The sequence below is a fragment of the Aotus nancymaae genome, unplaced genomic scaffold, assembly GCF_030222135.1.
Source record: "Aotus nancymaae isolate 86718 unplaced genomic scaffold, 86718_ANA_hifiasm-v0.15.2.pri h1tg000007l, whole genome shotgun sequence".
Taxonomy (NCBI): Eukaryota; Metazoa; Chordata; class Mammalia; order Primates; family Aotidae; genus Aotus; species Aotus nancymaae.
The window spans coordinates 32,929,677-32,956,366 of NW_026988418.1; the positions used below are offsets into that span (position 1 = coordinate 32,929,677).

The window sequence follows — 26,690 nt, forward strand, 5'->3', positions numbered from 1 at the left end:
AATCTTCCCTACCTCCCCATCCCTATTTTCTACTCAGAAAACTACCCCTCTGTCTAAATAGTTGAAGTGTTTCTTCCTTCTCCAGGCATTCTCTCATATTTCTTTCCCATTTTTAAAGAAAAGCACAAATTGAAATCACAGAATTCTGGTGACCCGGCTAGAATGAGAGAGGGATAGACAAATAGACCAGTAGGCTAGAAATAGAAAGCCCAGAAACTAACCCACACTTAAGTAGAAATCAGATATACAAAAAGGTTGTCTTGCAAACCACTGGAGAAATAATAGACTTTTAAAAAATGATGCTGCAGGCTGGGCGCAGTGGCTCACACCTGTAATTTCAGCACTTTGGGAGGCTGAGGTGGGCAGATCACCTGAATTCAGGAGTTCAAGAGCAGCCTGGCCAACATGGCGGAACCCCATCTCTCCAAAAATACAAAAAATTAGCCGGGTGTGGTGGCGAGTGCCTGTAATCCCAGCTACCTGGGAAGCTGAGGCTGGAGAATTGCTTGAACTGAAATAACTGGTCATCTACAAGGAGAAAAGAATGAATCCTTACTTCACATCATTCTCAAAAATAAGTTTCAGATAGGTCAAATCAAACATTAAAACATTTAGAAAAACAGTTAATAAGTTTACTCTCCAACTTTTGTGTATGTGCACTAGCAGATGTATATTAGATTGTTCTTAATAGCATTGCTCATGTTAGAGAAAAAATGGGAAATAACACAAAAGCTATGAACAATAGAATGCATAAGAAAGTTGTGTTATATGAAGCATAAAGCAGTGAAGGTGAATTTTATACGTCAACATTGAATACTGTTAATAACAGTATAAATGAAAAAGGAAAGTTGCAGGTGGAAACATACAGTATTACTCCATCCATATAAAGATAAACACACAAATCCAAACAATATATAATTTTAGGAATATTAAACCTGTTATAAAAGTGTAGACAGAAGTGTGTACTTAGTATAGTGTCTAGCTTGTAGCAGTTATCAATAAATGGTTTTTCATGAATAAATGAATGGAATCTTTTGGAATATAAATTTTTATCTCCAAATGTATTCTTATTTTCTACTTTTGAGGCTTTTTTCTTTGTATTAGCTCTCAGAGAAGATACCTAACTGCTGTGTTTCAGTTCTAAATGTTTACTTAGGAGTCAGTAATTTATATTGTATACTTTTCTCAAACCAATTTCTTCAGAGTTAAATTACTTCCATTACCTCCAGAAAAAAAAGAGCACTTTAGGACACAACTATTTTAAGACTCAAAACAATTGTATTGTTTTTGAAATGTAAAATACCATTAGCAAATGAAAGACAGGATAACCACGCCTTCAATTCAGTTCAAGTCTTTGAAAATCATTGAGAAGTTTACCATGACCACTAACAGTTTTACTCTAATTATAACGGCTATCAATTATATTTGCCAAATTCTACTATATTGAAGAATTATAGGTATTTTATAATCATCCCTCATTTTAATTAAAAACTTGAATCTTGAAAGAGCTGTTAAAATGCCTTTTTTTTTTTTTGCCAATTTGTAGACATCATAGTTTATGTTAAGAATTCACTGTTTTATGTATGAAATTTAGATTCCTTTGAGACTGTTTACCTTTATCTGAAGCTTCCAATCCAGTGAACTACTACTCTCAGCTGGTATTTAGGACTCTCATTATCTGCCTTTTAATTATCTATATATAATTTCAAAAATATTTCCTCAGTATATACTATGTACAGGACACTGTACCAGTCACTTTGGTGTATAGAAAGAAGAAACATGTTAATACCAAGATCGATCTGGCATGATTCCTGCCTCCATCATCTAGAAAAGTAAAAGATAGATTATTATATAGGTGTGCCTCTGTATCTGGTACATAAATATTAATAATGGCTAACAGTTATCAAGCTTTACTATGTGACAAACACAGTCTTACATTTTCACAAGCACCATATTTCATCAAACGTAAGGCCATTGATTATGAGACATACCAATATTGTAGTACCATTAAGGAAGAAAAAAAGACTTCTTAAAAATGATAACTTACACCTAACCGTAGGATACATTCCAAACATCAAAGATGTTAATGTGTGAAAAAATATGTGACTTAGAACTGATGAATGTATTAATTCATATAATTCTCTCAACAACTCCTCAAGTTAGCTAATGTATTCTTCTCATTTTATAGGCAAGGAAACTGATGAGTTCAAAGATGTTAGGTAACTTGACCAAGATTACACAGTAGTAAATAGATGAGTGGAGATTGAACACATATCACTCTGATCTCAAATACCATATTCTTAGCTTCTACACCAAGGAGATCTTGGATTCTTTTTGTTACAGGCTGTTCAGAAGTTTCTGTGTCTTTTCTTTCTGACGTGACTTCATTTAAAGTTAAAAAAGAATGCTGGAACTATTAATACTGGGACTATTAATTCTTGAGCACACTCCAGAATTTAGTTGAGATGATAAGCAAATTTATGTAACAAATAAATTGTGTTTTGAAAATCATTAGCGCTGAAAATGGCTTGAAATGGTTATATAATAGTAATCAGACTAGAGTTTTTAGTAATTTTTACCAAAATCAGTCCTAAGATAATTGATCTTTTAAATTTATGAATCTATAATTGACCACACTGCCTGCAGATATAGATGTAATAGTCGTAACAGAATGATAGATACTGGAATAAATATAAATTAACTTTTACCATGAGTGTAGGCATCTGTTTTCTGATTTATTTAGAAGGAAAATTAATAGTGGGAACTATCCATCAAAGTATGCATCTGAGTTCTCTTTTTAAGGTTTTATAAAAAGAAACAGCTACATTTATATCTAAAATATTGACAATTAATTCTACACTATACGAAGTGTTGCAGAAAGTCTTTGTAAGGCACCAAACATGACCCAAAGTAAGAAACTGCATATTTCATGTTAAGTAACAATCAGCCCAATTCATTTTTTAAAGGCTAATGAGTTAAGAAATAACAACCATGTGCTACATTGTTTTTGCCCATAAATAATGAATTACATATGAGAACAAATGGTAGTTAAATGTACTGTAGGCCAATTTCATAGTCATGGATACCAGACTTCATCTGTAGAAATTCGGCAAAACAGAATTAGAAATGTCAAACAGAAAAGATCTCATTAAGATAATTCTTCCAGAAATGAATCAAAAATTTCTGTCCCAGCTGTTCATATCTGGCAGGAGTCAAGATGAATTGGACAGAGCTAAACCATCTAATTTATGGTTTCTCAAAATATGATACTGCAAACACCTATGTCAAAGTTTCCAGGTCACTGATGTGCTTGTTAAAAATGCAGATTGTTGACCCCCTTCCTGGACCTATTTGGGTAAAGTTCAAGAATTCATATTTTAAAGCATTTGCATCAACCGGTGAATATAAGCATGCTGGATTTCACAACTATTACTTTAACACTTGGCTCTTTTCCACCTAATACTTTGGACTGATGGCAGAAATGAACCAATTACAAGTGATTTTTTTCACCAAATATCAGAGGTTAAATGTCTCATGTACCAAATATTTATGAAACAACTGGGGGAGGGGGCACAAAACAAATGTGAGCTCAGGTATTCCAGTGTATTGCAATTCTTGCATCTCAGATAAATAACTGTTTGATGTGATTAAATTAAAATGATACTCATGAAATCTAATGTGGTCACAGAGAAGGAGAACTGAGATAATCCTGGTAGCTGTCAGAATAGAAAAGAAGGGACAACTCCAGAAGTTACTTAAAAGAAAAAGCAGTCAGTGGGGATTCAGTGGCAAACTGAATGTGAGTGGTAAAAGAAGGGGCAAAATATAATATCTTGCGTCTGAGTCTGGGTAGCAGAAAATAGAGGCACTAACATGGAAATGGAATGGGAAGCCATTCAGAAACAATTGAGAAGATGAGTATGGAAGAAAGTGAGGCTTTTATAACAAGCTCTTTTACTGCTACATATATAAAGATGGTGACTTTAATTTCATTACTGAGTTTGTGAATGAATTTAACCAAATTGAGATCTAATTAATGATTATTTTCTATTACAGCAATTGTTCAACTGTCAAGCTCTACGAAAACTAAGTATTCCTGATAACGACCTTTCAAATCTGCCAACCACTATTGCTAGTTTAGTTAATCTTAAAGAACTCGACATCAGTAAAAATGGTAAGATTCTCCTCTCATCATAAAATATCTTGAGTTTTTTTTACTAAAAATGTCTTAACAAATAATCTAAAATAACTTTTTCTTTGATTTTGTTGCAACTATAGTTTAATTTTGTTGTAAAGTTAAATCCTAAATTGTAAGTCCAAGACAGAAGTCCTCTTTCTCCTCCTATTAATGCACTTGACTCATTCACGCCTTGTTTTCCTCTGCATTCAGATATTTGATCTAATCTTTTCTAGAATATTTTACTGCCCTCACAAAGCTGACTTCTCTCATTCTCAGAGTAAAATTTTTTCTCAACATGTGTCAAATATTACCTGCATAAGAAGGCCTGCCTGTTCACCTGACTTGAAAATATACTCTTAATTTCTCTTACTGGACTTCAGTTGTTCCCCCAGCACTAACTAGCTCACAATATTATATAATTTACTTATTTCTCCTGACCAAGAATGTACACTCCATTTTGTAACAGGAGGAATTTTTCTTTGTTTTGGTCACTGATGTATCCCAAACATCTAGAGCAGTGCCTAATGAATAATAGAAATTTAGTAGTTTCTGTTATATTTCTGGACAGACTTGTATATCTGGTGTTTTTGTTGATGAAGATGCTGATGTTGATATTCAGGTTGATCGTATTTTCTTTGGAGTATTTATAGGACTGACTTAGGGCTTCAGAAAGTCTTTTGCAGCCTTATTCATTCATGAAATCTTCATTTTCTTCCAAATGAACTCAGCTCTCCCTTTTATTAGCAAGGATCAGTCAAAAATGGTTATGTCTAGGTACAATGAAGATATAAAATATGACCCCTTCCTCATTAAGGTGGTTTGTTAAACTTCCTATGTGTGCACCGTATGTGAACAAGTCGTGCTTTGGTTATTTATTTGGTTTTATTTAGTGCTGAGGAAACAGGCAGGCAGGTATGAACAAAACAGATCCTGCCCTCATGGAGTTTACATTCTAGTGGGTTGCCTATTAAACAAGTAATTATAGATGATTAAATAAGCAATTTTGTGTAAAGATACATTCAACACAAAGGACATGCATAGAGAAGGATGTTATCCAGTCTTTGTAGTTAGGGAAGGTTTTCCTAAGAAGTAACAACCAGATAGGACCAAAAAAAGTTAGATAAGATTGGCTTGACATCCTGAGAAATAAGGATCTATTTTGTAAAAGACCACCAGAAAAATATCTTGGTCACATGTAAATATAACTTTCCTAAGAAATTTGGTGCCTTTAGAGCTCCATGACCATATCTCAGTAGCCTTGTCTCTGTTCATTTGACCAGAACTCTCCTTCACAAATATCCTCAATGCTCATTCCCTTACCACCTTCAGCCCTTTTCTTAAATGTACTGTCAACAAAGCCTTCCCAGACCATCCTATTTAAAAATAAGATACTGCTATTATTATTCAATAGAAGCACATTCTACTTTTTTTTTTCTCATATGAAAAAGTGACCCACTGTATATTTAAATTATTTATCTATTGTCTGGAATCACCTTGCAAGAATTAAAATTCAGTGATGCCCTAATTTTGTTGTTGTTTTGTTTACTGCTGTATCTCCATTGCCTAAAACAGTGTGTATCACATTTTAGGAGCCCAATAAATATTTATTCAATGAATTCATTAATGAACAATTGTTCTGAAACATGGAACACTTGTTGAAATTTACCAATGTGGTGTGCTAGTGATTTTCTTCAATTCAAGTCTTTGAGAGTCATTGAGAAGTTAATAGAATCACTGTGGATAAGACTGATACTCTCAAATAATCAGTGAAAATTATAAAATTCTATAACACAATGAAGTGCCTAATTACAAAGCCCGTGTTACAATTACAAATTCTTAGACAATGGAAGGTTAATTAAGACTTCCATATTGTCAGGGAAGAGTTCAAGTAAAAGATACTGCCTGAAGATTTCCATGAAACACAGTAGCATCTGAATAACGAGAGTATTGCATCTGAAGGAGAAAATCAGAACATAAGCAGGGACACAGACCTCTTTCTTCATCAACTTGACTTGCCACTTACAAGGTTTTCAGGAAGACAGTTCTAAAATTGCCATATGCAGATATGTAAGGAGAGGAACAACTAGGTTTAGATCCATGGAAACATAACCTTAGGGCTACCATGCTTTGCGAATAGATTTACCTATTTGTATGGATTTGTATTTCTGTACAATAAAACAATTACTACTACCTGTTTGTTTATATACATTCACACACATTATAACATATTAAGTCATAATTTCTGAGAAATAGTATATGGACAATAATCACATTCCTTGATTTTCAGGCAGGATTAGCTGAATAGTCCAAGTAAAGAAAAATCTATCTCATTTTTAGAGAAGATCTGAAAATAATTTATCACCAATATAAACATGAAAGTCCTAAGTAATCTGACATTTTTGTGAGCATGTAATGATTTCTGGTGGCCCTAAGTGAACCACGGGTTATACTTCAACTCAGAAGAATCTGTAAGCATCCTTAGAAGTTTTTGCAACTATTACTTAGGGACTTTTAGCTATGCTTATGATTCTGTATATTCTGGAAATATTTATGCAAAAAGTCATGCAAAAGATGGCGAACCACTCTGCAATACTAGGATAGTACTATAGGCTTGATGAATGTAATGGTATCAGCCATTGCTAGAACTTACACAAACAGTAAAAGATTTCATCACATCAGCCTTTTCAGAAAGCTATACCTAAGAAAACAGTCACTGATTCTGTGACAGAAAACCAGGCAGTTACTTAAGGAACATCCTTTGGGAATCTGCCAAGTGAAGAAAGAGTAGATAGCAGAAAACGAATGCAGTGTCAGAACCACATTTCACAAGATTGGAGTAGCCCTGCTGGAAAAGAGGCAAAACCTGAGAGAATACAAGCAGTATTGGTATTTAGGGACAGGACATAATAGACTGTTTATTTTGAGACAGAGACTCATTCAAATACTAGTCAGTCTAGGTTAAAATTACCTAAAATGTGCTTAAATTAGATGAGTGACCACTTAATGAAATTAATTCACTCTAAGGTCAAGGTTCAATCTGATCTTGGTTGTTTATATGGCTCCTAACTTTACTTTTCATGTTCAATTCTTCTGCCTGTCATCCTGATCCACCATTTTTCCTCTCCATAATTCAAAAATACTATTTTATATAGAAACCTTAGATAACTGAACTATTGTGTACAGAAAGATATTTGTACAATTTGAGTGAACAGATTTTATCTCCCTCTCTAACCACAACTCCAGCTGATCATCTCTCTTCCATTTCATGCTCAGGTAATGCCAGATTGTAATTTCCAAATGCATCAAGCTGATTGCTTGTGACACAAGGAACCATATTATCTTCTCTACCCAAAATACCCCTTCCTCCCTAGTGCTATGCCCCATCAACCAGAGTCCTCGTCACCTTTAAAAAGACATTTCAGATGTCATTTACTCTAGAAAACTTTCCTGTCCCTGTATAAATACATAAGGAGAATTAATTCCTTCTTCCTCCATGATGTCTTTTCACATTGCATGTTTTTGTTTTGAACTTATTTCACTTTTTAATTTAATTTCCATATATTTGACTAGACCCTTGATATTAGGGGCTATCTTATTTATTTCTCTGTTTGGAACTACTAGCACAATACCCAGTATACATGTAGGCATTCATCAAATGTTTGGCAGGTAAATCAGAATTATATAGAGACATTCTTTTAAATATATATAAAATGTGTATTTAATTACATTAGGGATCCAACATAGGATAAGGTCCCCATCAAAATGTTTTGAGTGAGTACTGAAAAAGGTAGAAATGACACTGAGATAAGTAACAAGTAGCCACTAAAGTCAGCTCTAACCTACCATATAATAATGTTTTTGTTCCCTAGAATAATGACTACTTCATGTGACGCTTTGGTTTTCCCTTGAGCTTCAGACTAGAATAACCAGTTTCATGTTGGGTATCACTATAATTTATTCCACAAACCCTCCCAATATAACGTATTGAAAACCAAACTCATCATCCTCTCCAACCTGCCTTTCCTCCATTGTCCAGTTCTCTTTTAATGTTACTATGATATACTTAGGTTATCAAGGCAAAAATTCATTCTCTTCTTCAACTTCCATATCCATTCAGTCTTCAGCTCCTGCCAAATTTAACTCCTAAATATATGGCAGGTCTTATTCCTTCTTACTATTCCCATTATTACATGCATACACTCGTCTCATACTTCTTTCCTAGGATTACTTGATAACCTCCTAATTGGTCTTCTTATCTCCATTATTGTCACCACAATTACCAAACCTATTATTGACAAAATAGCTTTGGCACTCTTTTGTAATTGCTAATATGCCTGCATTACTCTCCAACCTAAGATATATCAGTTGAACTAGGATAGAATGTAGAGTTCCTAACACAGAATTAAAAATCCCCACAATTGACCTCTCTATTAACTCCTACATGCCATCTGCCAATCCCACCACGCATGATTTGCACTTTTTAACTTTATGGCCTAGATACTGAAGAGCTTCCTCAAATAGTGAATACTGTTCCACCATCTTTGTGACTCTATTTACATTATTTCCACTAACCAAATCACCTCTTACACCTCTTTTCACCTGGTTCAATCGCACTTATTATTCAAATTTCAATTTAGATGTTATTGTTTTTATGCACCCTCTGACATGACTAAATTAAGTAAAGGGTCTCCCCTCTGTACTAATATACCCTGTGTATTGCCTATTCTAACACTTAACATTGTATTAAAAATGCTTGATAGTTACATTAAAATATGTATGCAGTTTTATTTTTTAAGCTATTTTAACATTTCAAGCATGAAGAAAATAACACAAGACACCAATGTACCCATCATGGAAATTAAAGTGTTAATGTTTGTTATAGATAAATATTAACACTAGGGGTTTTATTAGTAAATAAAAGGTTAGAGAAACTTGTAAATGCTTATCCCAATCCCTTCCCACTTCCTCCCTCTCAGATTTAATGTCTTTAAAATTTCAATGAAGTGCTACCACATTGTATGTATTATTCATCAAGTTTTTCATTCTACGTTTTTCTAAGATTTATCCTCGGTCTTAGTTGTACCAGAAAGTTACCAATGTCCCCATTGCTCCATATCTTTGCCATACATAGGGTTATTAAGCATATTAATTGTTGGCCGATCAATCAGATGGCTATATAAAGAGTAGCTTGATACTTTATACTTCCCTAATCACTAGTGAAGTTGTCACTTTTTCCATTTTTTTTAATTGGCCAGTTTAGAGTCTCTTTCTTTACAAATCCATTCCAAACCCATTCTCCACAAAATAGCTTTAGCACTCTTGTAATTGCTAATATGACTGCAACACTCTCCAACCTCAATACTCAATACATCAGTTGAGCTGATGTATCTTAGTTCAAAGTATCTTTTTGATACTTGTGATACTAAAATACTTAGACATATCTTAATATCAAAATGGTCCTTTCTTTGCATCCTCACCAATATCTGTTATTGTTTGACTTTTTAATAATATCCATTCTGACTGGTATAACATATCTCATTGTGGTTTTAATTTGCATTTCCTTGATGTTTACTAATATTGAGCATTTTTTTGTATGTCTTTTTGGGTTCATTTTAATTTTGGATGTTTGCCTTTTAGGTTTATGGTGACTTGAAAGATTTACATACTTTGAATGCTAGTTTTTTTGTCAGTTATGTAGGCTACAAATATTGTCTCCCAATTTGTGGCTTGTCTTCACTTTGGGATACCATTTGTCATAAAGAAGTTGTCAATTTAATTTTTAATTTTATATGTATAACTTTAAGAGATACAACAGTTTACTTAGATGCATACATTGCATAGTGGTAAATTCTGGGCTTTTAATATAACCATCATCCAAATAGTGTACATTGTACTCATTAAATAATTTCTCATCCTTCTCCCTACATCCCGCCTTATCACCCGTCTGAATCTCCTGTCTATTATTCCACACTTTATGTCCATGTGTACACATTATTTAGCTTCTGCTTATAAGCAACAACATGCAGTATTTGACTTTCTGTCTCTGAGTTGTTTCACTTAAAATAATGGCCTCCACTTCCATCCATGTTGCAGCAAAAGACAGATTACATTCCTTTTTGAATTGCAGGCTAATATTCCTTTGTATTTATGTGCTGCATTTTCTTTATCCATTCATTTATTGATGGACACCTAGGTCGATTTTAAATCTTTGCTATAGTGAATAGCACTGAAATAATCATACAAGTGCAGGTATCTTTTGATATAATTATTTATTTTCTTGTGGGTAGATACCAAGTAGTAAGATTGCTAGATTAAATGGTAGTTCTATTTTTAGTTACTTGAAAAATTTCCATACTGTTTTTGATGACAGTTATACTAATTTACACTCTCACCCAAAAAGTATAAGTTGTCCTTTCTTTGCATCCTCACAAACATTTATTATTGTTTGACTTTTTAATACTATCCATTCTGACTGGTATAACATAATATCTCATTGTGGTTTTAATTTGCATTTCCTTGATACTTAGTGGTGTTGAGCATTTTTTTCAATGTTTCTTGGCCATTTGTTGGTCTTCTTTTGAAAAATGTCTGTTCATATCCCTTGCCTGCTTTTTAATGGAGTTCTTTGGAGGTGTTGTTGTTGTTGTTGTTGAGTTGTTTGAGTTCCTTGCAAGTTCTGGGTATCAGTCCTTTGTCAGATGTATAGTTTGCAAATATTTTCTCACATTCTGCAGATTGTTCACTCAGTTGATTATTTGACTGTGCAGAGGCTTTTTAGTTTGTCTCAATGTCTCTTTTTGGTTTTGTTAATTGTGCTTTAGAGCGCAAAAGCTCAAAAGGTCTTAGGTCATGAATTATTTGCTTAGTTTAATGTCCAGAAGTGTTTTCTCTAGATTTTCTTCTAGTATTTTTATAGTTTCATGTTTACATTTAGGTCTTTAATACAGTTTAAGTTGAGTTTTGTATATGGTGAGAGATAAGGATGAGTTTCATTCATTGCATATGGCAATCCAGTTTTTCATGAACCACTTATTAAAAAGGATGTCCTTTCCCCAGTGTATGTTTTTGTCAACTTTGTCAAAGATCAATTGGCAAAGATATAGTCGCATTATTTCTGGGTTTTTAATTCTATTCTATTGATCTACGCATTTATTTTTATACAAGTAGCATGCTGTTTTTGTAATTATAACCTTGTATATAATTTGGGGGTCAGGTAATGTGATGTTTCCAGCTTTGTTATTTTTGCTCACAAATGTTGTATCTATTTAGGCTCTCTTTTAGTTCCATGTGAATTTTAGGATTGATTTTCCCAATTCTGTGAAAAATGGCACACATATTTTCATATGGATTGTATTGAGTCTGTACATTGCTTTTGGCAGTATGGTCATTTCAACAATATTTATTCTTCCAATCCATGAGAGTGGGATGTTTTCCCATTTCTTTGGGTCATCTACAATTTGTTTCACCAGTGTATTGTAGTTTTCTTTGTGCAGATATTTCACCTCCATGGTTAAATAGATTCCTAGGCATTTTATTCATTTGCAGCTATTGTAAATGGGATTGCTTTCTTGATTTGTTTCTCAGCTTGATTGTTATTGGTGTGTAGAAATGCTATTGACTTTTGCACATTAATTTTGTATCCTGAAATTTTGTTGAATTCCTTTCTCAAATCTAAGCATTTTTTGAGGAATCTTTTGGGTTTTCTAGGTATAAGATCTTATCAATAGTGAACAGAGATCATTTTACTTTCTCTTTTCCAATATAAATGCCTTTTATTTCTTTCTCCTGGCTGATTGCTCTGGTTAGAGCTTCTAATACTATGTTGAATAGAGTAATGAAAGTGAGCATTCTTGTCTTGTTTCAGTTCTTACAGGAATTGTTTTCAGCTATTCCCAATTCATTGTGATGTTGGCTGTGGCTTTGTCATATATGATCTTTATTTTTTTCAGATATGTTCTTTCTATGCCTAGTTTGTTTAGGGTTTCTCTCATAAAGAGATGCTGAATTTTGTCAAATGTGTTTTCTGTATCTATTGAGATGATCATATGGCTTTTTACTTTTATTTATGTAATGGGTTACATATGGTTTTTACTTTTGTTTATGTAATGGATTACATTTATTGATTTCTCTATTTTGAACCATCTTTGCACATCTTGAATAAAACCAACTTGATCCTTTTGATATGCTGTTGGATTTGGTTTTCTAGTATTCTGTTGAGGATTTTTGCATCTATGTTCAGAGGGATATTGTTCTGTAGTTTTCTTTTATTGTTGTGTCCTTGTCTGGATTTGGTAACAGGATAAGACCGACTTTGTAGAATTAATTAGGGAGGATTACCTACTCCTCAATTTTTTAGAACAGTTTCATGAGGATTGGTACCAGGTCTTCTTTGTAGATTTGGAAGAATTTCGCTCTGAATCCATCTGGTCCTGGGATTTTATTTTTGGGGAGATGCTTTATTACTGATTCAGTCTCACCACCCATCATTGATCTGTTCAGGGTTTCCATGTATTCCTGGTTCAATATTGGGAGGTTGTATTTTTCTAGGAATTTATTCATTTCCTCTGCAATGTTTAACCTGTGAGCATAGAGTTATTTAAGATCATCTCTGATTATCTTTTATATCAGTTATCATGTCTCCTTTTTTATTTCTGATTGTGTTTATTTGGATCTTCTCTCTCCTTTTCTTGATTAGTCTAACTTGTGGTCTATCAATTTTCCTTCCTTTTAAAGAACCAACTTTTAATTTCATTAATTCTTTGTATTGTTTTCGTTGTTGTCCTCAGTATTATTTAGTTCTGCTCTGATTTTTGTTATTTCTTTTCTTGTGCTGTGTATTTTGTTTGCCCCTGTGTTTCTAGTTCCTTGAGATGAGACTGGAAGTTAGTTTGTGATCTTTCTATTTTTTTAATGTAAGAAGCATTTAATAATATAAACTTCCCTCTTAGTATTACTTTTGCTGTATTCCAGAAGTTTTGGTAGGTTGTGTCTCCAGTTTCATTCATTTCAAAAGTTTTTCTTTTTTAATTTTTGTCTTAATTTCATTATTGACCAAATATTGTTCAGGAGTATATTGTTTAATTTCCATTTATTGTGTAGTTTTGAGAATAATCCTTTGTATTAATTTCTAGTTTTATTTCACTGTGGTCTGAGAATATACTTAATATGTGTTCACTTTTTTTAAATTTATTGAGACTTGTTTTATGGCTTGTCATATGGTCTATCTTGGAGAATGTTCCATGTGCTGATGAGAGGAATATATATTCTGCAGTTGTTAAATAGAATGTTCTGTATGTCTGCTAGGCCCATTTGCTCTAAAGTCCAATTGAAGTCCACTGTTGTTTTGTTGATTTTCTGTTTTCCATAATTTAAGTTTTGTGAGTGAGGTGTTGTAGTCCCCCACTATTATTGTATTCCATCTATATCTATTTTAGGTCTAGTAATGTTTGTTTTATAAATCTGGGAGCTCCAGTGCTGAGTGCATATATTTGTAGAATTATTACATATTCTTCTATAATTAATTCCTTTATTATATAATGACATCTTTCTCTTTTGTTTTCACTGTTTTTGGTTAAAGTCTGTTTTGTCTGACATAAGTATAGTTACTGCTACTCTCTTTTAGTTTCCATTTGTGTAGAATATCTTTTCTCATCCCTTTACCTTCAGTCTGTAAATGTCTTTGCTTACCAGTAAGGTGAATTTCTTGTAAGCAGCATATAGTTAGTTCATGTTGCTTAATCCATTCTACCAATCTATATCTTTTAAATGGAACATTTAATTCATTTACATTCAAGATTAATATTGATTTGTGAGGTTTCATTCCTGTTGTAATGTTGTTATCTAGTCGTTTTGTGGCTTGTTTCAATATAGTAAAATGTATTTATTCTTTATTTTTGGGGAGATGTTTTATTACTGATTCAATCTGACTACCCATCATTTGGGTGTAATTTTACAAATTATTTAAGAAAGTCCTACTCTGATATCACAAAGATATTTTCTGTATTTGTTTCTAAAACTGTTAGTTTTTCTTTTCACATTTGGATATTTAATTCATTTGCAACTTATTTCTATGCTCTGTATGATCAAAATTTATCTTTTTCCATGTGAACAGATGATTAATTGTTCCAGCAACATCGTTTGGTCTCTTGTTCCCCCACTGATTTGTAATTCTCTCTTTTTTATATAAAAAAAGTTTTTCCCCAAACTATTTATCCTGCCTTATTTGACTATTCCTGTGCTAAGAATGAATAGTAGACTATAATGATTAGTAAAATTACAACATTTTACTAATCATTATAGTCTAATATTCATTCTTAACATCTGAAAATACAAGTCCACGTTTTTTCAGTTTTCATTTTCAAAACTTTTGCCATTTTTTTATTATAATACTTTAAGTTCTGGGGTATATATGCAGAACATGCAGGTTTGTTACATAGGTATACACGTGCCATAGTGGTTTGCTGCATCCATCCTCCATCAGCTACATTAGGTATTTCTCCTGTTTGCCCTCCCCAATTCCTCTAACCCCTACTATCCCTCCCCTAGTCCCCCCATCCCCTGAAAGGCCCCAGTGTGTGATGTTCCCCTCCCTGTGTCCCATGTGTTCTCATTGTTCAACACCCACTTATGACTGAGAACATGCAGTGTTTGTTTTTCTGTTCTTGTTTGCTGAGAATGATGGTTTCCAGCTTCATCCATGTCCCTGCAAAGGACATGAACTCATCCATTTTTATGGCTGCATAGTATTCCATGGTGTATATATGCCACATTTTCCTTATCCAGTCTATCATTGATGGGCATTTGGGTTGGTTCCAAGTCTTTGCTATTGTAAACAGTGCTGCAATAAACATACATGTGCATGTGTCTTTATAATAGAATGTTTTATAATCCTTTGGGTATATACCCAGTAATGGGATTGCTGCATCAAATGGTATTTCTAGTTCTAGATCCTAGGGAATTGCCACACTGTCTTCCACAATGGTTGAACTAATTTACATTCCCACCAACAGTGTAAAAGTGTTCCTGTTTCTCTACATCCTCCCCAGCATCTGTTGTCTCCTGATTTTTGAATGATCACCATTCTAACTGGCATGAGATGGTATCTAAATGTAGTTTTGATTTGCATTTCTCTAATGACCAGTGATGATGAGCTTTTTTTCATATGTTTGTTGGCTGCATAAATGTCTTTTGAGAAGTGTCTGTTTATATCCTTCACCCACTTTTTGATGGGTTGTTTTTTTCTTGTAAATTTGTTTAAGTTCTTGTGATTGTTTTTTGTTTTTGTTTTTGTTTTTGCCATTCTTGATACTTAATTCTTCCATAGGAATATGAGGTTCAACTTGTTGAGGTACATAATCTATTGGAATTTTTAAAATGGGCTTTAATTGAAAGATTAATTTGGGAAGAGTTGGTATCTTTGGCATGGTAAATGTTGTAATTCATGAACATGGTATTTCCCTTTATTTATGTCTTATTATGTGTTTTTCAATAAAACTTTGTGAATAAAAAAGAATATATACACATTTTATTAGAGTTATGATTAAGTACTTTAAGTTGTTAGTTTTACAAATTATATCACTTTTTAAGAAATACATTTTCTAATTTTGGTTGATCCTATGTAGAAACGTTACTAGCTTTGATGTTTTGATTATACATTGAGCTACAGAGCTAAATATAAGTTCTAATTTGTAGCCAGCAGATTCTTTTGAATCTTTATTATAAAATCATTTCATCTACCTGTGACAATATTCTTTCTTTCTAATCCTATACCTTTATTCTTCTTGACTCACTTTTTCATAAATTACAATCTAATTAGGAAATAATTTACTTCATCACACTGTTTTTTTAATTTATTTTCACATATTATCCACAGTCTTCTCTTTTATAAATCTCTCGTATATCTGTAACTGTTTTCTCCATTACGTTACTAACATTGTTTCACGCCATTTATCTTTTAGTCTTTTTAGCAACCTTGCCAGAGGTTTTCTATTTTATTAATCTTTCAAATAATAATATTTTGGCTTGTTGGTCTTTTCTATTATTTGATTTGTTTATTTGTTTTCCAACTCATTAATTTCTACTTTCTACTGCAGCTATCATTATTATTTCCCTTCTTTTACTTTCTTATGGTTTACTCAATTGTTTTCTGGTGCTCTAATACATTTGGGACCTTTGTACTCATTGTTTTTATTGAAATACATTGCAGACTACGTGGTTTTGATGATACTAAGTTCTCATTAGTTAATTCCTTTCACATTGTGGCCAAGTATGTTGTTAATTTTTTTAATGTTTCTTCTTGCTTATAATAAAAATACGTATTCTTTTATTATTAGGTATAGGCTAGAGATCTAATGGTACACTTTATTCTCCATTATGTTATGAATTTCTCTAAGACAAATACCATATATTTATGATTTTTACATGCTTGGAACATTGAGAGTACCCAATACCTGGAATATTTGCCTACTTGGAACATTAAAAACACATAATGAGCTGAAAATAAATGAACTGGAGAATGAAGTTTAAATCTCTTATGTTCAGTAAAACTAATGTTCTTTCTTTGAAAAAATAAGTATATTAACTGACCTTTCTAAAGAAATTTTGGTTAATTTTACTAAAACCTGGTTAGCTAGCCAGCTATCTACAGAAAATATATAAATATCTGCATTGCATGTAAATCATTCTTCCTCTCTAAATTCTCTCTGTTCCCTAATTATATGCAGCAATCCATGAGTAAATGCATCAGCTTTCTATGCCAATGAATTTTTATTGACAATTCCTCTCATCTTAATTCAACAGTAAAATAAAGTTTTTATGTGCATCAGAGATGAATGCATTTCATGATATTATGATTTCTAAATAAATAGTCCATGCACGTTTGTGAAGACCATACCTGGTCATAATGAAGTAAATTGTTTTGTTTATATGATAAAGCAAGATAATAAATTATAAGATTTAATTAGGCAATGATTCTATTTCAAGTCTGATTGTTGATTTGTCATTGCTTTATAAAGATTATGACACTATAATTTAAGGACTTTAATGAAAATGAATTAAAATGAAAGCTCTTCCTAATTCTGCAGCAATTAAGTGATTTTTCTCTCATCCACTAAAACTTATTTCTGTACAAGGATAGATTTGCACAGCATCATAGTGGGAAAAAAATCATTATTGTTAGTTATAATGAAAGGCAGTCAGAATTGAAGGCATTATTATGTGTTTTACCAACTTGCCAACTATTCCAACCCTTCCCTCAAATACATGAAAAATTCTGAAGACAAATCATATCCTCTACTTGAAGGATAGGAGGGGAAACTTTTTCTCTCAAATATGCTAGAAAAAGCATATATGGAAAATCAGTTAAATGATAAAAGTCTTTAAACATTTGAGCACATTACTCGTCAGACTCTGGTAGTGTATATATTATATTCATAAGGAGTCTATTCTGGGATGCCTTGTGTGGGGAAGAAAATGATACCATGCAATTGTTCTTGATAAGTAATAAATGCGCTTTCTGGTGTTTGGCAAATCATTACACCATTTATTTAGAGTAAAGCTCATTGTATTGTCCTATTAAATACCTCACTTTCAACACTGTTAATGAGTTATTTAATTGAAATGTGATCACTAGCACTTCTCTCACTTTAAGACTACCTTCCCTTTCTATAGAGTCTACTTCTCCCCAGGGTTATGGTGTTAAAATAAACTGAGGATTAATGACTCCTTCTGTTTCCATTAAAGAACATGATGGGGCAACAAAACCTAGGTTTTATTATTTCCTCCTGACACCTTTTCAGCTTGATGCTGGAATTTAAACTGTTTCTAATATTTTCATTAGGAAATAAAATCAACAAATAATGTCTTATGTGTGTCACTGTCACTTACTCCATGGGAGATGATAAAATTTACAATCTGGTTATGTATGAAATAAAAGGAAGAATACTTCCCCACCCTTTTGAAGTCTGTATTGGGCTCTGTCACATAAACTCATCAATTTTCCTAGAGCTGCAGCAGAGCTAAGTGATTAACCTGTCTTCCATGTCTCAGTAGATCCTTACAAAATAAAATTAAAAGAGCAAACTTAAATTGGCAACGAAGTATTGTGAGTTCTTCCTCTACTATGCCATGCTCCCTTGCAGCTTCAGTATAAATTCCTTGAAAACAAGACTGAACCTTGAGTTGTTTCTGGATCCACAATAGCCCCTATCGATATACAGGCACAGTGAGTACCCTATAAAGTGGTAGATTAATAAGAAAGGAAAATTTCATTTGTCAAGTATGAAGCAATATTATTAAACAGTTCATTTCACATAAAATGACTCAATAGATTTGTTGTTGAAGCAGAGAGAGAAAACAAGAGGAATTGAAGTGTCACTTAAATTAACTCATTTAGACTAAGTCAAATTCATTCCTCTGTGAACTCATTGTTGGCCAAGGTCATGAGCACTCCTCAGAATTTTCCCCAGATGTGTTTGTAAGGCAGAATCAGTGTATGACTGTCTCTATTGATTACCAGCATTTGGCTTTTCACTTTACAATGCTACTAAAATAGGCAGTCTTGCAGGAGACCTTTTAACTATTCTTGCTGAGATTCCTAGTGAGTTCCTTGCTCCCTTTACTGGAGTAGTTAGAGGTAAAGCAAACCATTCTAGTCTGTTTGCTCTTTTGCTATTTTTTTTTTTTCCTCTCTCTCTCTGTCCATAAGATCTGACCGACCTGTACAATTTCTTCCAAATTCAGTCAATAGCTATATGTTTTTTTCTCCTAGGATACAATATGTTGCCCTTCTGAAATCTCTCTTTAATCTGCACTACCTACCCAATAGAGTATTGCCGCATTTGCCAAATATCCTTGAATTGTGCGAGTGTACACACAAACTAATTTTCAAAATTAAATTAGAGTTTGTCCTTTATATCTCAAATTTTTAATTTTATTTTAATCACTGTGGACAGAAAATATCTTAACAATGTTTCTTATTGCATTACCATCTTTAAATGAGTATAATAAATGAAATTTAACTTATGTATGTTGAGTTCATCATGGGATTAGTATTTAACTTTCTTTTTAGTGTGTGTGACTGTTTGCCTCTACACAAAATAAGAATAGTAGACATGAAGACTTCTGGTGTTAGCGTTGCCATTTTTTCTATCATCTTCTCTATAAATGATACCATCAGCTATAATTTCTTCAGGCTGACACCCTGACAATTTTAAGTAGGCATCTCTTATTTGCTCCAATAGCTATTGGTCGACTTGCATATTAAGAATACAAAGACTATGAACTAAGCTTCCAGTGCTTCACATCAGTAAATGATTCAGAAATAAAGGACTTTATAACCTGAGCATAACATTAAAAAAGCCAGAAAGTTGATACTATCTAAAATTTGTCCAGAAATAATTATAGAACAAATGCAGCTTACAATGACACTTTAAGGATGCTACATAGTCAACCTTGACTGTGCTTTAAACTCAGAGTTCCAGAAAATTAAGATTGTTTGTATTTGACCTAAGAGCAAGTATGGAACAAATCTTTTAAATGCTCTATCACCAGTCTTGTGTAGCTAAGACTTATATCACAAAGTAGTTTAAATCCTAGATTTGATGGAAGCAGTTTAACACAGATTAATATGATAGCATGTGGAATAAGCTTGGCCTAGTTTCAAATCCTGGTAGCCTCTGAGCCTCAGTTTCTTCATTAGTTAAATGAGAATATTAAATCACTTTACAAAATTATTGTACAGATGAAATAAGGTGCTTATTACAGTTTCTTAATACCCTCCATTCTTTCTGTTCTTTAAGTTTAATCCAATTTATCAGATGTATTAATATCCAACTTGCCTTCTCAAAATTGAAAAATATAATTACAAAAAATTTATCACAACTAAAATATCAGATATAGATACTGAAATCTTATAAACATGTTTTCTGTCTTTATTTCATATGAGATATATCATTAGGATTTTTGTCTTTATTAGCATGTATTTATATCACAGAATAAACCATTTGGGCTGATGATATGTATAAAATTCAGAAAACATAAGCATTCAATATGGAGCATTCCTATTATATGTGTATTGATTTATACAAAAATTTATAAGAAACAATTTTTATGCACTTGAGAGAACACTAAATCATTCATAATTTGGTATTTGTAAAGAAGTATGTTGTGTCTGTATGGCAAGTGATAGTTACCTTTTATATTTTCAAACAGAGAATTAGAATCCATAGTCTCTGTACTAAAATCCAGTGTTTCATCTCATATTTGTGAAGTGGTCTAGATCATTGCCTCAGGCTATTGATGTGAAACTATAATTAGATGCAATTTAACAAGCAATAGCTGAGTTTCCATTGTTTTCCCAGCATTAACATAGGTACTGTCTGGAATATCAAGAAATTGAGTGTCAACTGACAAATCGCTGACCCCAAATATCTGATTCCATTCTCCCATTTCCAGAACCCTCCTTATCTTCAACCATCTTTAACCCATCACAACCACCAATCCATCATATTGGCATCTTCTCATGCACCTCCCCACAACATTGATGTTTTCCCTGCCTTCTTTACATGGTTCAAATTCTATAGTCAATTATCAAATTACTCCTTTATGGACTCCCTTGACACCTTTTCTTCTCTCTTATGTCACTGTGCTTCCTCAGCAAAATTACAACCCTGACTGAATTCAACTCTCTATGTAGTGCTGAAAGGATATGGAAAACAGACTCAACCACACCAGCTGATTAAATTCATGGTTGTAAATCTGAAGCACAGTCTTGAAGCTTACTAGTGATCATTTTCTGCTCCCCTAATCCTCTGACTCTCCCTCTGTCCTAGTGATAATTTCATATCTTCTCATTTGTCTTCAAACCATCCATACCTCCTCTCCCGTCTTCATGGCTACTGATCCTACTCCTCTGAGAAAACTAAAGCTTGCTTCAGAGAAGAAACATGTCTCATTTTGTATTTGTGAATAGGGCAATTTTCCATTTTTTAAATTAAACATATCATTTTGCCTACAAAACATAATACTTCACATATAATTACTTTAGAGTACAGTCCTTAATTGGTTGTTCAGCCTAGATCTGAATATAACCTAAATATAATAAGCTTGAGTCTTCAGGGAAATCAAAAGAAGTGAACTTGTGGGTTCCCTTTGAAGAAAGTTTATTATGGGACTGTGGTAGAAAGTTTTAGTGATATCTCAGCTGAAAAATAGAGATCCAGAGCTTGGATTGTGTGGTCTACAAATTCTTGACCCTGTTTTATCACAAGTCAGAATGTTTGGAATAAGATATATTGCTAAAGTAAGGCTATTTATTCCCCCATGTCTGGATGAATAAATGTAAAAATCAAAACAAAGTTATATCTTAGAAGATATGTCTATGTATATGTATAACAAATATATATAACATATATAATCAAATATATATATACATAAAAATTTCTTTATAAATTGAAAACTGTGTGTTTCCAAGGACCAGACAGAAGATTACAAAGGCTGATTAATAAAAGTGTGGCCCCTATTTGTCTAATGACAAATCTAACAGTTTTAACAGGTAGTGGCATAATAGATTAAAAGAATATATGGTGTTTAAAAAATTTTATCAAATCTCATATCTATTCTCATCTATAAACACCCATTAGATATTTAAATAAACCTTCTACTCTTTGTGAATGTGTGGTTCTTCATTTAAAAAATGAAAATCATATTGCCTAATACATCTTCAGAATTATTGAAATAATTAAATGATTTTTTCACAGTGACAAAGTGAAGTATAGGTTACCTTATACTTGTTACCTAAATTCTTATTCATACACTAATTTTATCTAGAATTTATCAAGTACTTATTAAGGGCCGGACATGATACTCAGTATTTTACATTCATACCATCAAATACTCAGAACAACTCTTTGTATTAGACAAAAAATGACTAATTCATTCGAATATCATAATGCCTAAGATTAAATGCTCAGTTAATTGACAAAACTGGTACTTGGTCACCTTTCCAACCTGTGCGTTTAATCACTATACTGTTAACTAATACTACTTCCCTGTGTTTGGGTTGAACTACTAGGTGAAGCTATGCTCAAAGAACTTTCCCTAAATTCTAGCACCCATATATTAATATACACAGTAAAGATCCACTGGCAACCTACTTTTCCAAATGTATTCCAACAAATTAAACTAATTATGAAAACCTCAGCAAAAATGTTGCTGAGCATAAACTTCCTCAACTCAATAGCTGACACAACAGCATATTCTTACTTTCTTGCCACATTTTGTTTTTCCTGAATTTAATGATTGTTCTGTTGATTTTACTGCTTAGCTGTTTGTGTGTTTTTCATCAATCCGCTCCAGAACTCTCCCTAAGCTGTGCAAATTTCCTGTCAATATGTTCAAACACATTAGGTGTTATTTCACTTACATCTTCTAGGGCAAAAATTCTCTAGGAACTTTTTGACCTGATGCAATCTAGACTGCTTGCTCTCCAGGCCTGCTGTGAGCCATTGCCTTGTGACACCTTCACCATTATTCTGGGGATTCCCTTTGCCTCTCTTGTGTTGGACCATCTGGTTCCTGGTTACCATTTCTTCCTTAATATATCATTTTGGTGACAAACATCCTATAGAAGGTATTTGGAAAATGGTGTGTGTACAAAATAAAACTTTGGGAAACTTGAACATCTGAAAATATCTTCAAATAAAACCTAGGAAGTTATTAGTTCCAATCAGACAGCTCATTTTAGCTCAGTTAACTTTAAAGACTAACATGTTAGCTTTTCTTTTTATTATCCTCAGAAGATTAACTGTGTCTTTTTTAAAAAAATATCCTTCGACTGGTTTAGTAAGGACAAGGCAACTTTTAAAAATTCTATCTGTGTTCTCAGGAAATGTCATTTATTTGGCAGGGATCCCAGTGTGCAGCACAGCTTGCTCCCCCTTCACAGTCCCCAAAACTGCTAGTTCTGACACCAGGAAGTTCTTTCAATGACAGCGATTCATTTATCAAAATTATTCTGAACTTAAGAGAATAGGGTTTTAAATATGTATATATCCCAAGAAGATCTTTCTCAGTCTGTTCAGGGTGCTATAACAAAATACTACAAACTGGGTGACTTATAAACAACAAACATTTATTTCTCACAGTTCTGGAGGCTGGGAAATCCAATTTCAGGGCACTGGAAAATCTGTCTGGTGAGGGCCTGTTTCTCCTAGACAGCACCTCATTTGACATAAGGCCCATTGCGCCTTATTAAAAAGACTACTGGGAGTAGCCTTGCCCCTTCTCACTGTTTCTTCACATTCAAATGTGGTGAATTTTGGCTTTTGGTGTCACATTAAAAAAAATCATTGCCAAGTCCAGTGTCAAGGAGCTTTACCCCTACATTTTATTCCAGAAGTTTTAAAGTTTCAGATCTTATATATGTTTTTAAAGTTTCAGGTCTTATATATGTCTGTAATCCATTTGGGGTTGATTTTTGTGTATGATCTAAAAGAAGGATCCAATTTCATTCTTCTGCCTGTGGGTTTCTAGTTTTCCCAGCACTATTTGTTGAAGAGACTATCCCCATTGTGTGTTTTGGTACATTTGTCAACATCAGTTGATTGCTATATGTGTAACTTTTTATTTGGGATCTCTAATGCATTCCATTGATCTATAAGCCTCTGTTTGTGCCAATATCAGCCTATTTTGATTATAGTTGCCTCTTAATATAATTTGAAATGAAGAAATGTGAGGCTTCCAGCTTGTTCTTCTTGCTCAAAATTATTTTAGCTACTCAGGATCTTTTGTGATTTCATATAAATTTTAGGAGTATTTTTTCTATTTCTGTAGAAAAGTCATTGGGATTTTAATAGGAATTGCATTGAATCTGTGAATTACTTTGGATAGCATGGAACTTTAAACAACATTGATTATTTCACTCTGTGAATACATATCTTCCCACTTATTTTTGTCTTCAATTTTTTTATCAATATTTTGAAGTTTTCAGTGATAAGAGATTTTTCACCTCAGTTAAATTTATTTCTAAGTGTTGTATTCTTTCTCACACTATTGTAAGCAGTTGTTTTATTTCTTTTTCACAGTTTGTTGTGAGTCTATGGAAACAAAATTGACTTTTAAATGTTAATTTTGTATCTTGTGCTCTACTAAATTTGCTTAATAGTTCTCATACATTTTGGTGGATTGTTTAGGGTTTTCTATATTTAAGACTCTGGCATCCACAAACAGGGACCATTCAACTTCCCTTTCTGACTTAGTTGCCTTTTATTTCTTTTTCTTGCCTAACCCTCTGGTTAGGACTTTCAGTACTATGTTAAATAGAAGGGGCAAGAGTGATCATCCTTGTCATGTTCCTCATCTTAGATGAAAAGCTTTCAACTTTTCACTGTTGAGTATGATGTTAGCTGTAGGCTTGTCATATGTGGCTTTTATTTTGTTAAAGTAAATTTCTTTTATGCTTTATTTGTTGAGAGTTTCATTATTAAAGAATGTTGGATTTTGTTAAATGCCTTTTTCTGCATCTACTAAAATGATCATGTGATTCTTATCCTACATTCTCTTAATGTAGTGTATCACATTTATTGATTTATGGATGATAAACCATCTTTGCATCCCAGGGGTAAATCCCATTTGACTATGGTATATGATCCTTTTAGTGTGCCGTTGTATTGAGGCTTCTAGTAGTTTGTTGAGGATTTTTGCATCTATGTTCATCTGGCCTGTATTTTTTTTTTTTTTTTTGGCCTGTAATTTTTTTTTTTTTTTTTTTGTAGTTTCTTGTCTGGGTTTGCTGTCAAGGTAATGTTGGCCTTGTAAACTGGGTTTGAAATATTGGCCTGTAATTTTTTTTTTTTTGGTAGTTTCTTGTCTGGATTTGCTGTCAAGGTAATGTTGGCCTTGTAAATTGGGTTTGAAAGTGTTCCCTTCTCTTCAATTGTTTGAGAAGGATTGATAGTAATTCTCCTTTCAATATTTGGTAGATTTCACAGTGAAGTCATAGGGTACTGGGCTTTTCATTGTTGGGAGATTTCTGTTTACTGATTCAATCTTCTCATTAGTTACGTCTGTTCAAATATTTTATTCATGATTCAGGCTAAGTAAGCTCTATATCAGTAAGAATTTATTTCTTCTAGATTATTCAGTTGTTTGTTGGCATATAATTTCTTATGGTGGTATCTTATGATTTGTATTTCTGTAATATCAGTTGTACTGTCATCTCATTTATTTCTAATTGTATTTATTTAAGTCGGTTCTCTTTTATTCTTAGTCTAACTAAAGGCTTGTCAATTTTATCTTTTTAAAAAGGCAAGTTCTAGTTTCATTGGTCTTTTCTTATTTTCTTCTTGTCACTGCTTCATTTACTGCTGCTCTGATATTTGTTGGGTTTGTTCTTATTTTTCTAATTACTTGAGATGTAAAGTTAGCTTGTTTATTTAAGATCTTTTTTTGTTCTTAATTTGGCATTTATTGCTATAAACTTCACTCTTAAAACTGCTTTTGCTGCCTCCCATAAGTTTAGGTATGTTGTATTTCTATTTTTTTTTGTATCAGATTTTCTTTTAATTTTCCTTTTGATTTCTTCTTTGACCTACAGGTTGCTCAGGACTGTGCTATTTGGTTTCCACATATTTGTGAATTTTCCAGTTTTCCCCTTGCTAGTGATTTTTGGTTTTATATATTATCATTGCTGTTGAAAAAGATACTTGATATTATTTCAGTTTTGTAAACTTTTTAAGACTTATTTTGTGATCTCGCATAAAATCTTACTGGAGAATATTTCATGTGTGCTTGAGATTAATATGCATTCTGCTGCTGATGGATGGAATCATACGTGTGTGTGTGTGTGTGTGTGTGTGTGTGTGTGTGTGTGTATTAAGTCGATCAAGTCCAATGTTTCTTTATTGACTTTTTTTCCTGGATAATCTATCCATTGTTGCAAGCAGGGTACTGAAGTCCCTACTATTACTATATTTTATTCTATTTCTCCCTTCAATCTATCAATGCTTGCTTCATATATTTAGGTTATCTGATATTGGGTGCATATATGTTGAAATTATATCCTTTTGCTGAATTGCCACTTTTATGATTATATAATTACCTTCTTTGTCACTTGTGACAGGTTTTGACTTAAAACCTATTTTGTCTGAAATAGTATAGATACTCCTGCTCTCTTTTGGTTTATATTGGCATGAAATATTTTTTCTATCTTTTTATTTTTTAGCCTACATAGTTTGTTTCAACACATGTAGTTGGGTCTTGGTATTTTTTATTATTATACTTTAAATTCTGAGATACATGTGCAGAATGTACAGCTTTCTTACATAGGTATACACGTGCCATGGTAGTTTGCTGCATGCATCAACCCATCATCTACATTTTTCGTAATGCTATCCCCTAGCTCCTCACTCCAGACAGGCCCTGGTGTGTGATGTTCCCCTCCCTGTGTCCATGTGTTCTCATTGTTCAACTCCCACTTGTGAGTGAGAACATGCAGTGTTTGGTTTTCTGTTCT

At 32.9% G+C, this 26,690-nt stretch overlaps 1 protein-coding gene across 11 annotated transcripts in view; it reads left to right on the forward strand.

Moving 5' to 3' along the window:
* LRRC7 (leucine rich repeat containing 7) overlaps positions 1 to 26,690 on the forward strand; it is a 592,672-nt gene that overhangs the window by 239,360 nt on the left and 326,622 nt on the right. For all 11 annotated transcript variants that reach the window (XM_064372501.1, XM_064372500.1, XM_021667706.2 and 8 more), the window contains one exon: positions 4,057 to 4,174. In XM_064372501.1, the coding sequence (XP_064228571.1) occupies positions 4,057 to 4,174 (118 nt within the window). The remainder of the gene's footprint in view (positions 1 to 4,056; positions 4,175 to 26,690) is intronic.